The sequence below is a fragment of the Geotrypetes seraphini genome, chromosome 4 (genome assembly GCF_902459505.1).
Source record: "Geotrypetes seraphini chromosome 4, aGeoSer1.1, whole genome shotgun sequence".
NCBI classification, from domain to species: domain Eukaryota; kingdom Metazoa; phylum Chordata; class Amphibia; order Gymnophiona; family Dermophiidae; genus Geotrypetes; species Geotrypetes seraphini.
In genome coordinates this window covers 262,927,253-262,939,982 of record NC_047087.1, presented here as the reverse complement: position 1 = coordinate 262,939,982, position 12,730 = coordinate 262,927,253, and the positions used below count along the sequence as shown (strand labels likewise).

At 41.7% G+C, this 12,730-nt stretch overlaps 1 protein-coding gene across 6 annotated transcripts in view; it reads left to right on the top strand.

The window, feature by feature from the left end:
- Positions 1–12,730, top strand: part of BLNK (B cell linker) — a 309,255-nt gene that overhangs the window by 272,801 nt on the left and 23,724 nt on the right. For all 6 annotated transcript variants that reach the window (XM_033943169.1, XM_033943170.1, XM_033943171.1 and 3 more), the window contains 2 exons: positions 387–418; positions 9,390–9,463. In XM_033943169.1, the coding sequence (XP_033799060.1) occupies positions 387–418; positions 9,390–9,463 (106 nt within the window). The remainder of the gene's footprint in view (positions 1–386; positions 419–9,389; positions 9,464–12,730) is intronic.

Genomic DNA, 12,730 nt, shown 5'->3' with positions numbered 1-12,730 from the left:
TTTGTATTTGGGGAAGAGGGAACCTCAGTCATTGGAAGATTAAGGGGGAGACCTCCCTTAATCCCTCCAATGGAGCACTGTTCACTATGATCACTTATCTAAAATCTAGACATCCTAGGTAGCTGGTGCAAATCTCAAAATAGATCTTTTTGGACATTAGACATGCATTCCCCTTTTGAAACGAGGAATAAATGTTTAGTTTTTAGCCCACCCTAATCCTGTACAAAACATGCCCACAGTATCTTGCGAAATGCACATTTTTCAGTATCCTAGTTTTATAAAATTGGGATCTAAATGTTGATGCAATATAAACACTTAAATGCTGGGTTATGAACATATAAAATGTGAACAGTGCTTTAAAAATAACCAGTTTCTCTTTGTTTCAGACCCGCCTTCCAGAAGCCAGCAGCTTTAACAAGTAAGTACATAGGGGTCACATGATGTCCAGGCATTGAGCAGACATCGGTGGAGGCAGCTCCCACACTTTATTACTAATTTGACTATCCTTCAAATCATATCTTGAAATTATTTTTGCATGAAGTGTCCCTATAGTGAATATAGATCTCCATGGAGTGGACAGTGGATTACTAGCTTTTTTTTATGATGTCTAAGTTGTCTTGGAGAGATAGTTTGGGCCCGAGCTGGTGAATCTTAAGTTGGCAGATGATGATTCTCCCGGGCTACAAACTATTAGCTCTGTCTGTGCAGCCAAAGTGGTACAAGAAGTGAAAGTGGCCATGGAAAGTTCGTTGGACACTAAATCACAAACTATTGTTGACAGTACAGGGGTCTTCTATTTCTTCTGTACTTTTTTGAGTTCTGTGCAGACACTGGTTCTGTTGGGTGAAGAGCTTTTACTCTCTTATGCTGATGATATTTTTTGGTTAATTTCAGTGGATAGGGATATTGAAAATGCCAATATTAAGATAGGAATTCTATTGGAAAACTTGAAAGATGGGCTTTGTCCTGTAAACTAAAACTACATGCATATAAGACAAAAGTTTTATAGTTTAATAATCAGTTACCTTTGGTCCCTACATCAATTACATTGGAATCTGGAGCTTCTCTTAAAGTTGAAAAACAACCAAAGTATTCGGGGCTATTTTGGACCTCCTTGACATACAAGGATCAAATCACAAATTTATAGAAGAAAACAAAGGGCTAGATTCACTAAGGACACTGATCATGTCCCAACCACTTAGCGACCCTATATTCCTCCGACCCGATTCACTAACCTTGTGGCCCATCATCCTCCAATCCGCGCATGCAAATGAGGGGAAACAGCTTGTAAAGTAGGCAGACTAACAAAACACTGGAACACCGACTGGGCTGGCCAATCAAGAAACAAGCGACTGCTGGGGACCAGTCGCTCACGTCCTTTCCAACTGCAACTCCTGCTCTCTGCCTCAACTCTCCTGCTCTCTGCTTCGATCACTGCCCTGCTTCTGCCCCGATCGCCACCCTGCTTTTGCCCCGACTCTCCTTGCCTTTCCCGCAGTGTGAGCCCATGGTTTTAACTCGCAAGTTTAAAGCGGGTTAAAACCACGGGCTCGCGAAAAAGTAAAAAACAAAAGTTAAAAGTTTTCTTTCCAGCTCTGCCAGGCATGGAGAGCCAGCGCATGCGGCGGTCTATGCATACGGCAGTCAGCACATGCGTCAGGATCGCTGGAGAGCGATCCATACAGTTGGTTGGGGGTGTGATTCTGATCGCCCTCATTTGCATGAGGGCACTTCGTGAATCGGCCTCCCAGCCACAGATCAGATCGGATCGCTCACGGATCCGATCCAATCTGTGGCCTTAGTGAATCTAGCCCTATGTATATGTATTAGTGTTTCATTTTGTATTAGTGTTTCAGATGTTGATATTATCACAATTCGATTATTGTAATTCTTTGTATTTGAACTTGAACTTAAACTCAAAAATGGTAAAAAAAAAAAAAATTGCAACAGATTCAAAATAGTGCAGTGAAATTGATATATTTTATAAGAAACTTAATTGGCTGCCTATAGAGAAATATATAGAGATTAAAATTGTTTGTCTGATTCATCATATTATACATGCAGAGGCTTACGATTATCTCACTTTGTCCTTTTCACGTTTGCATTATTCATCTAACAGAGAGTTATGTCCTGTTTATCAGAAGACTCAGCATATGGACCCAGTTTGATTCTGATGTATCATGTTGTAATGTTGAGCATTGCTCTTACAGACTTAGTGGGAGAACTGAGCTGCAGTGGGGACTTGGTTGAATAAGGGCAGAGAAATAGACATTGTGGCATAATGGGCCAACTTATTTGCGTGTAGATGGGATGATCTTGAGGGGAAGTGAGTCTTAACTACTATGTTTTTAATGGTACTATAGGTGAATATAGGTACTATAGGTACTATAGGTGAATTGTTAAATGTGTGTGAGCGTGGAATGAATTAGGGCTCCTTTTACTAAACTGCGATAGCATTTTTAGCGCACGCTAAACCCACACTACGCGGCTAGAACTAACGCCAGCTCAGTGCTGGCATTAGCGTCTAGCGTGTGCGACAATTCTGCGTGCACTAAGCTCGTGCTAAAAAACACTATCACAGCTTAGTAAAAGGAGCCCTAAGTGTGAGTAACGAATAATCTGTGGGATTCTAATTGGATTATTCTTGAACTGTTTTTTTTCAGAGAGGGAGGGGGAGGGGATCTCCACAGTGCCTCTAGACCTGAATAGGTTCAGGGACTAATGATGAAGTTGGGGTTAGTTGGGATGGAGGAAGGGTCTGAGAAGGGGGGGATTGGTGTTGGGTAGAAAGAGGCAGTTTTCCTGGTTAAGTAGGGGAGTGTTGCTTTTGCTATTTTTCAAATTTGATATGCTTATTTTCAAGGGTGCTGTTGTTTCCTGGGGCTTGTGGGTGGAAATAGAGGCTGGGATGGTATTGTCCAAGATTTACCATTCAAATATTTTGTTTTGGATGTTAATGTCTCTAAAGTATTTCTCTTGGAATGTTAATGGGGTAACATCACCTATTAAACAGCAAAAATAATTGCAAACACTGCAACGACATAAAGCAGATGTGGCCGTTCTCCAAGAAACATCTATCTTCAGCTGAATATGAAAAGTTTCATAAATGGTGGTTAGTCCACTTAATGGGTGCCCCAGCAGTTCATTGTAGGGCTGGAGTTTTGATATTGATTCACAAAGGGTTCAATTTAATTGTGCATCAGCGATGGCTGGATCCCGAAGGTATATACAGTAATTGCAAAAGTAACTATTGACAGACAATTATTGCTTATATGTAATATAAATGCCCCAAATACATACGACCATAGATATTTTTTTTTTAAACTGTCACTTTTCTCTCGGTTTCTCATAATGATGTCCCCATAATTATGGGAGGAAACTTTAACTGTGTTTATGATCCTGGATAAATTACAACCTGCACAGGATGAAAAGCTTAATACCAAGGGAGGTGTTCCTTTGAATTGCTTTGCTTTGGATATACAGTGGTGCCTCACACAACGAACTTAATTCGTTCCAGGAGCAAGTTTGTTATGCGAAAAGTTCGTTATGTGAAACGCGTTTTCCCATAACAATACATGTTAAAAAAAATAATTCGTTCTGCAAAATAAAATATGCTAAGATGACATAAAAAAAGATAAATTTGTCAAAATGGTGGTCTTGCTGAGGCCAAACTCTTTGACGAGGTCACACTGTTTTACCCCACATTCACTCCTTCTAATTATTTCCCGTTTCATTTCAACAGAAATCACCTTCCTGCTTTTTTTAGAAGCCATGATATATAAAAAATATTGAGTTTATCTTAAAAGGACGACTGTATACAGTGAGAGAGGGCAGTTAAGCGCAGTGACTAACGACTGCCTGCAGTGCCTGCGCGGAAGGATGCAATACATCGGCAGCTCGGGCGACTTCGTTGTGTGAAACGAAGTTCGTTGTGTGAAACGAAGTTCGTTGTGTGAAGTTCGTTGTGTGAAACGAAGTTCGTTGTGTGAATCAAGACATGAAGTTCGTTGTGTGCAGCGTTCGTTGTGCGAGGCGTTCGTTATGCGAGGCACCACTGTACTTGATGTGTGGAGAATATTATACCCAGGGGAGAAAAATTATACGCACCTTTCGAGAGCACATGCATTCCTTTCCAGGAAAGATTATCAATTGGTATCTGACTCCCTTTTTTCTAATGTTCAAATGGCTGAAACTGGTATGTTTAATGTGTCTGACTGTGCTATGGTTTCTATTATATTGAACCTGGGGAATAGCGAGCATAACAATCCTTTTGGGTGGCAATTTCCTCTTCGTCTTTATAACGACTCTAAATTCTGTGAGCTTCTTATGAGGAAGTAGTCAGATTATAAGGTGCACAATGCTAATCACTTGTCGGATCCTATTTTGTATTGAGAAGTGGCAAAGGCAGTACTAAGGGGAGAAATTCTGATGTATACCAGTCATCAACAAAAGGTGAGAGATAAAGAGAGCTTAAGACTAGAATGACAAATTTGAGCTGTTCGTCTGCAATATGGAAGACATCCGAATTCAGGGTTAAGATTGCAATATGCGCTCAATGAGTTAATACTAATGTATAAAAAAATCATAAGCTTATTATAAATATAAATTTAATTTGTAATAACTGAGGGAGACATTTGGCTCGGGTGGTAAAACAGACTAGAGGGCCTACTAATACTTTACAACTGAATTATAGCAACAGTGAAAATATTAAAACAGATAAAGAAATCAATGCCAAGTTTTGTGAGTATTATCAAAATTTATATACATTACATTAGTGATTTCTATTCCGCCAATACCTTGCAGTTTAAGGTGGATTACAAAAGAAGTTATCTGGCCATTTGCAGAGGAATTGAAGAGAAGAGCGAGTTGTTTCAGAGAATTGGGAAGAGTCTTGTGGTGTTAGTTTGTCTTCAAGGATTTCTTGACTAGCATAGTTTTTATTTCTTTTCTGAATGATTTGTAGTCTGGGGTCGTTATCAGTAAATTGGAGAGTTGGTAGTCCAGTTTTGCTCCTTGTGTGGCTAGAAGGCCATCGTACAGTTTTTTTCGTTTGACGCCTCTGATTGGGGGATGCGTGAACGGTTTGTGGGTTCTCTTATGTCTGGTTGAGGTAGTTTGGATTAGACGGTTGTTTAGGTAGGCTGGGCAGTGACATTGATTTAGATAGCTTGTCGCTTCTACAGTTGTCGGAACAGCTCCAGAGTATGCTTAATGTACCTATTAAAGAGAATGAGGTGTCTTTGACCATCCAAATGTAACCCCTGTGGGGTTAAAACAAGCACCTGCCTGCAGTAGGAGGTCCAGGTGATGTCAGGGCCGCAGCCAAGTACCATGACTGTTGAGCTGCTGCTTTGCGGCTGGAGGGTAGCAGAAGAGAGGCTGCAATGAGCCACAGTATTGCTCACCGTAGGGAGCTCTGGAAGGCTACCAATCATGCACAGTGGTGATGTCATCAAGCCACACAAGAAACCAGGAGCTGGCTGGGCCTTGTCAGGGCCTGAATTAAAGGACTTTTGTAGCCCAGCAGCTGAGGAACATTGCAGGATAGTGACAGCTGGTGTGAGAAGGCTCTGGAGAGCCCCCGACGATTTCTAGGTCCAGATTTTTTTTGGGGGGGTGGGACGACCCACAAATTTTAAAGAGCACATGCGCACTGAATAGATACGGTCAGCGCATGGAGTTAGCAGAGCCGTGCAGTTGAAGATGGGAGCATGTGCATAGTGTCGGGAGCCAGAAAAAAAAAAAAAAGAGACAGAAGGAAGGTCCTGTCAGGTAGAAAACAAAAAAAAGGTATTTTTTTTTCTGTATGGGGGTTTTCTTTGATCAGGGGGTTTGTAAGTGTTTTAGTCAGGGATGTCTGCTGCATTTTGCAGCATCAGCTGTACAAGAAGTTTGGAATTCTTCAGGATAGTTCTAAATGGCTGAGTCAGTCAGTGTAATTTTGACAGATTTGGAGTTTTATCAGTGCTTGTGTGTGAATACTGACTGCTTTAGTTAATTTATGAAGCCCACAGAGTTTTGGCTTCAAGTTTGAGTGACTGAGAGTGAATGTGGTTGAGATACTATTGAAATCTGAAGTTTTCAGAATTTTTGTTCTGCTGCAAAGTTAACTCGGCTGTCAGTAAACAGACTGAAATCTGTTTTGTCAAATAATTTATTTGAATAAGTGTCAGTCAGTGAGGTTGTGTTTCCTAGGACTGTGACTGCTTCTCTGAAGCTGGGATTTTAATTCCCATCATAGAAAGAGACCAAAGGCTAACGTCCTTTGTGAGAAACTAATTTTGAAAGGTGATATAAAAATAGGCTTAGAAGCCGGGTTTAGTGCTTTGGCCTTATTGAGCTAGCTAAGGCTTCTGATTTCTTTAATTCAAAAGAAGAAAAATAAGAAGGCGCTGAGCAGTAATTAAGCACATGTTCAGTTTGGCTGTGAGCTCTGAGTGGGTGGCTAAGGGAAAAGTATTGCCTCCATTTAATGCTAAAGTTTTTACATGATATGTGTCCTGACAGTTGAGTGTGAGAAGGGGAAATATTTTTTGTCTTAGTGGGAGGACTTAGGGGGGCTTCAGGAAGGCCCATGGGAGGCCTGCAACAGGTCTGGGCGCAGACCCAAGGACCTGAATATAAACCGACTCCCATTTTGGGCCTTTTTTTAGCCCCAAAATCTCTGTTTATATTTGCATATTTACGGTACCTGGAAAAAAAAGGTTAAAGCTCTTCACAGGATTTCTAAGCACAGAAGGATTTTTGGCAGGTTTTCTTTATATCTTAGTAAAGCCTGCCAGAAACCAGAGGAATGACATGAAGGATTCCTGAGAGACAAATGCAGGAATATGTTGCCCCCCTCATCAGCAGTCTGTGCTTGAACCCGGCAACCACTGAGCAGGCATATGCTGAGGGGCTGCTGCAGCCTTTCCCTGCATGGGATTCATGTTACCATGGGAACCTGTATAAGCTGCTGGGCTGTCACAGAGCCTGTGAATATGCCAGCCACATGATTTTGCTGATTGCTGCTGCAGCTACTGCAAATTGCCTGATCAGCTCTTTCAAGGCAGTGAGTCCCTTTTTCCCTGCACTCTTCCCATGAAATGTATTTTCTTAATATCTGTCCAACTACAATGGCTGCTCCCATCATACAAGACAGTATAGTACATTGTACCCGCTGTGCTGAGCATTTTTGGCTCAAATCTTGCACACATGCTGACTTTCTTCACTTTAAATTTATGCTGACCTTCTTTAATTCTGCTCTTACACGGGTCAATCAAGACTACTGCATCCAACTAACTCCCTTTTATCCAAGTCCCGTCATCTCTTTGCCATGCTGAACTCCTTCCTCAAAGCACCCCCAACTCTGATCCCTCCGTCTCTCTCTGATTACTTCCAAAACAAGGTCCACAAGATTGCCCTTGAATTCACTACACAGTCACATCCTTATCCACTACCCACCATCTACTCTCCTGAACTTCAAACCCACACCACCCCTTCATCGTTCACCCAAACATTCAGGAAGCTCCCCTTGCCTGGTCCCACACTCTCGACCCTCCATCAATTACTGCTGACTTTTCTTCCTTCTCTAAAATCACAGAGGAAGAAAATGCACAACTTCTGTCTTCAGCCAAGCCTACTACACACCCCTCAGACTCTATTCCCACCCCTCTGCTTGACCCCATTTCACATACTGTTATACCTCCCATCTGCCATATTCTCAACCTATCCTTTTCCACTGCAACTGTCCCCTCTGCCTTCAAACATGCATTGGTTAAGCCATTTCTCAAAAAAACCCTTGCTGGACCCTACCTGCCTGTCCAACTATTGCCCTGTCTCCCTTCTTCCATTCCTATCCAAGCTACTTGAGCATGCTGTTCTCCGTCGCTGCCTGGACTTCCTTTCAACTCAATAGATTGTTGATCCTCTACAATCTGGCTTTTGCCCCCAACACTCCATAGAGACTGCCTTCACCAAAGTCTGCAGTGACTTGTTCATGGCCAGATCTAAGGGACTTTACGCAATCCTCATCCTTCTTGACCTGCCTGCTGCCTTTGATACTGTTAATCACAGCTTACTCCTTGTTACGCTGTCATTGCTTGGATTCCGCAAATCTGTCCTCTCCTGGTTTGCCTCCTAAATCTCCCATCGCACCTTTAGTGTATGTGCTTGGTCCTCTTCTGCTGCTACCCCAATAATGGTTAGTGTACCCCAGGGGTTTGTATTAGGACCTCTTCTCTTCTCTCTCTACACCTCTTCCTCGGTGCCCTGATCTCCTCCCATGGCTTCCAGTATTACTTATATGCTGATGACTCCCAAAATTTTACCTAAAATCCAAGAAAAGTCTCTGCCTGTTTGGCTGACATTGCTGCCTGGATGTCCTGCCGTCATCTGAAACTAAACATATCCAAGACTGAGCTGCATCTCTTTCCTCCTAAACCATCTGCTCTTCCTCCTCTATTCTCCATCTTAGTAAATAATACTGTCATCGTTCCAGTTCCCCTCTCCTTAAATCACTTCACTGGCTTACTATCCACATTTGCATAAAGTTCAAGCTCCTATTGCTGACCTACAAGTGTGTTCATTCTGCTGCCCCTCAATATCTCTTCTCTCTCCTTATACACCTCCCAGAGAACTCCGTTTCTCAGATAAGCTGCTCTTAACTGTACCCTTCTTCTCCACTGCCAATTCCAGACTTTGTTCCTTTCATCTAGCTACCCACTATGCCTAGAATAAATTATCCAAGTTTGTCTGTCAAGCCCCTTCTCTTACCTTGTTTAAAAGCAGACTGAAAACCCACCTTTTTAACCCTACTCCCCACTACCTTCCAACCCTGCCAGCAGATTAACCGTTCCCCTTAACTGTATACATGACATCCTGTTTGTCTGTCTTGTCTGTTTAGATTGTAAGCTCTTTCGAGCAATAACTGTCTTCTTTGTGACTCTGTACAGCGCTGCGTATGTCTAGAAGCACTATAGAAATAATTAATAGTAGTAGTAGTAGTAGTTGAAGTATTATTAGATGACCTTAACTAAAACCAAAAGGATCCAAAAGGAAAAAGAAATAATGGACCTAATTTGTAAGAATTTTGCTAACTACACTGGGTGAGGGAAACACTTAAAACAGAACCTAGTTTTTTAAATGTATATCATTGTGTTTAGTTGTTTCAATATCTCTCAACATTTTATGAATTATAATAGCTGAATTATAAATAAAGCTGAAAATAACAAATAAGCTACCACTTGCATATGAAAATCAGCACACAAACATTCCAAAGGCCGCTTCTCTCCCCTTCCACTAATGGGCTTCCCTGGGCTTTTGAAATGCTGTAATCCTTTCTACTTGTGACTTCTGCTTGTCTTGCATCTATGATATTTTTTATATGATGGATTTATTATCCTTTGCAGAACCTCCAGATGTTACAAGCCGCAATACAGGTACCTTATCACGAAACAGTCCCTCCAGCAGCATAGAAGAACAGGTATTGTATAAAATCAGACAAAAGTAATATTGTAGGACAGGGGTGCCCACACTTTTTGGGCTTGCGAGCTACTTTTAAAATGACCAAGTTAAAATGATCTACCAACAATAAAATTTTTAAAAAACACAAAGCATACTGTACGCTGAGAAAATGTTAATTATCATTTCTATTCCGGGGGGTTTTCAAAGAGGTCAAGGCAGATGACTCTATGCACTGTCACCTCAGTAACAACCATACAAAAATAGACAAATATACCCCCCTCCTTTTTTACTAAACCACAATAGCAGTTTTTAGCGCAGGGAGCTGTGCTGAATGCCCAGCGCTGCTCTCGACGCTCATAGGCTCCCTGCGCTAAAAACCGCTATTGTGGTTTAGTAAAAGGGGGGCCATAGTGCAAAATATAGACAGCAGACATAAATTCAGACAAATTTTGATCACTAAATTGAAAATAAAATCATTTGTTGTCTGGTGATTTCATGAGTCTCTGGTTGCACTTTCTTCTTCTAACTGTGCATCCAATCTTTCTTCCCTTCTTTCAGCTTGTATGCTTCCTCTCCTCCAGACCTTATTCCCTCCCCCAATTTTTTCTTCCTCTCTCCCTGCCCCCCTTTCTTTTTTTCTCTCTTCATGCCCCCTTTCTTTTTTTCTGTTTCCCTTCTTTCTCCCTGCCTGCCCCCTTTCTTTCTTTCTCCCTGCCCTCCACCAAGCCACTGTTGCCACCATCGGAGAACAGACCCACAAGCCGCCGCCGCCGCCATCGGGTAACAGGCCCCAAAACCGCCGCCGCCCCAAGCTCTCCCTCCTTCTCTGCTTAAAGCCAACCAACATTCCTCTCCCCGACATCAATTCTGCCATCGGAGAGGATGTTCCGGCCCAGCCAGGCAGCAATTGGCTGGCCCGAACTTCCTCTGCGACGGCAGAATTGACATCGGGGAGAGGAAGGCTGATCGGCCTGGTAGATCACCAAGGCAAAGTGAGTCTATCAAGGAGCCCGAGATGGACTCCGCAATCTACTCACTTTGCCTTGGCGATCTATCGGTCGATCGCGATCGACCTTTTGGGCACCCCTGCTGTAGGATCTGTGGTACATCATAAAAAATAAATCAGCATTAATTAATGATAACAGTTTGTACAAATTCCAAATTGTTTTATAGTTAACAACCTCTAAGAATGGTTTAGAATCTGGCACCTAAGATTTATCTCCCCCCCCCCCCCTTTTACAAAGCTGGCTTCTGGCCAAGGCACCAGGTTTAGTGTGCCGCTGCACCAAAAATTTGTGGGACACTGCCATAGTGATTCCCAGGGGAACCTCCCACCTCCTGCTCTATAGCAGAGGCATTCTCCCTGGGGGAGGGGGGACAGCACATAAAAGCTCCTATTCCCACTTCCTCCCTAAACTATGGAACTTGATATCCATGCAGATCAGGTCTCTGGACAGCCTAATAGAAAGACTAAAACGGTTAGGGCTCTTCAGCTTGGAAAAGAGATGGCTGAGGGGGGATACAATTGAAATCTACAAAATCCTGAGTGGAGTAGAACAGGTCAAAAATTACAAAGACTAGGGGACACTCGATGAAGTTACAGGGAAATACTTTTAAGACCAATAGGAGGAAATATTTTTTCACTCAGAGAATAGTTAAGCTCTGGAACGCGTTGCCAGAGGTTGTGGAAAGAGCGGATATTGTAACTGGTTTTAAGAAGGGTTTGGACAAATTCCTGGAGGAAAAGTCCGTAGTCTGTTATTAAGAAAGACATGGGGGAAGCCACTGCTTTCCCTGGATTGGTAGCGTGGAATATTCCTACTCCTTAAGTTTTGGCCAGGTAGTAGTGACCTGGATTGGCCACTATGAGAACGAGCTACTGGGCTTGATGGCCCATTGGTCTGACCCAGTAAGGCTATTCTTATGTTCTTATGACTTCAGGAAAGCAGTAAAAACCTTCCTGGTACTCTATATGTTGACTAAAGACCTATTTGTGAACTGACTCGGTTACGGTGGGTGATCATCTGGCATGGTTCAGTGATCACTGCATGGAACGGTTTAATATTAAGATGGGTATAGAGAGGGCTCATTTAAAAGTTTCAAGATTTTTCAAGTTTTGTTTAAAATTTAATTCTAATGCTTATCAATATTTCTAAGCGATGTACATCAGTAAAAGTGGGGGAAACGATCATGTACGTACAATTGACTCATGGACATAACTAGACTAACTCAATAACTAACTTTGTTCGGATGGGGGATTACATCAAGGAATTGTTGTCTGGAAAAAGTAGAAACGCAGTGGGCAAAACTGAGAGGATTTATGGTAAGGGCGACAAACCTTTTTGTGAAGCAAGTAAGTATAAGTAAGAGGAAAAGAAGGCTGCTTTGGTTCTCAAGAATAGTAGCTGAGAAAGTAAGGAATAAGAAGTTAGCTTTCAAAATGTACACATCATCAGAGCATAACGTTAACGAGTAACAACTGAACTGCAACATAAACTCCAAAGTGATATCCAGTAGATGCCAGCAAGATGTAAGCATGTTTGATAAAACTTGAGTGGAAAATCCTACTTGAATGCAAATTGCTTTCCAATTGATTTGCAAGTTTCCAAGTTTATTACAGATTTGTAACCTGCCTATCGTAAAAATCTCTAAATGGCTTCCAAATTTGAACTGAGGGTGGGGGGGCATGTGCTTGGTCAAGATATGGCAGTGAGGGAAGGGGGAAGAACTACAATGTTTCATAAGATAGTAGGGTAGGATTGAACAAGAGGTAGGATATCTGCATCCAGTTCGTCCCCAATGATTTGTAGTCTGAAAATTAACAGAGCAGCTGGTTGAACCAATTAATAGAGATCTGATTAGCAAACATTGTCAATCAATATTTTGAACAATTTACTAGTGAACTTCAGCACACTCGTCTTTTGCCTTGATAATAATAATAAATATAAAGAATGATAGATAGCAAACCAAACACAAAATGGCAAGGAAATGTTCGTGTCATCTGTCAATGAGAAATAAAGATGGAACTTATAGCTTTGGACATCGTATGGCTTGCCACTCTCAATTTATATAAAATAATATTTTTTACTAATAGAATTTCAATGTTGGAATATTTTGTCCTTTGCATGTTCCTATAGTGTCACATGTAATCATCAAGCTGAAAGCTTATTGAATTTCCACTAGATATTGTTAGACTAATTTAAAATTAATAGCACATCTTGAAAGACAAAGAATGAATTCCTTGGAGAGTAAAAGGCATAGACGTGTATAACAGCTACTGATTGAT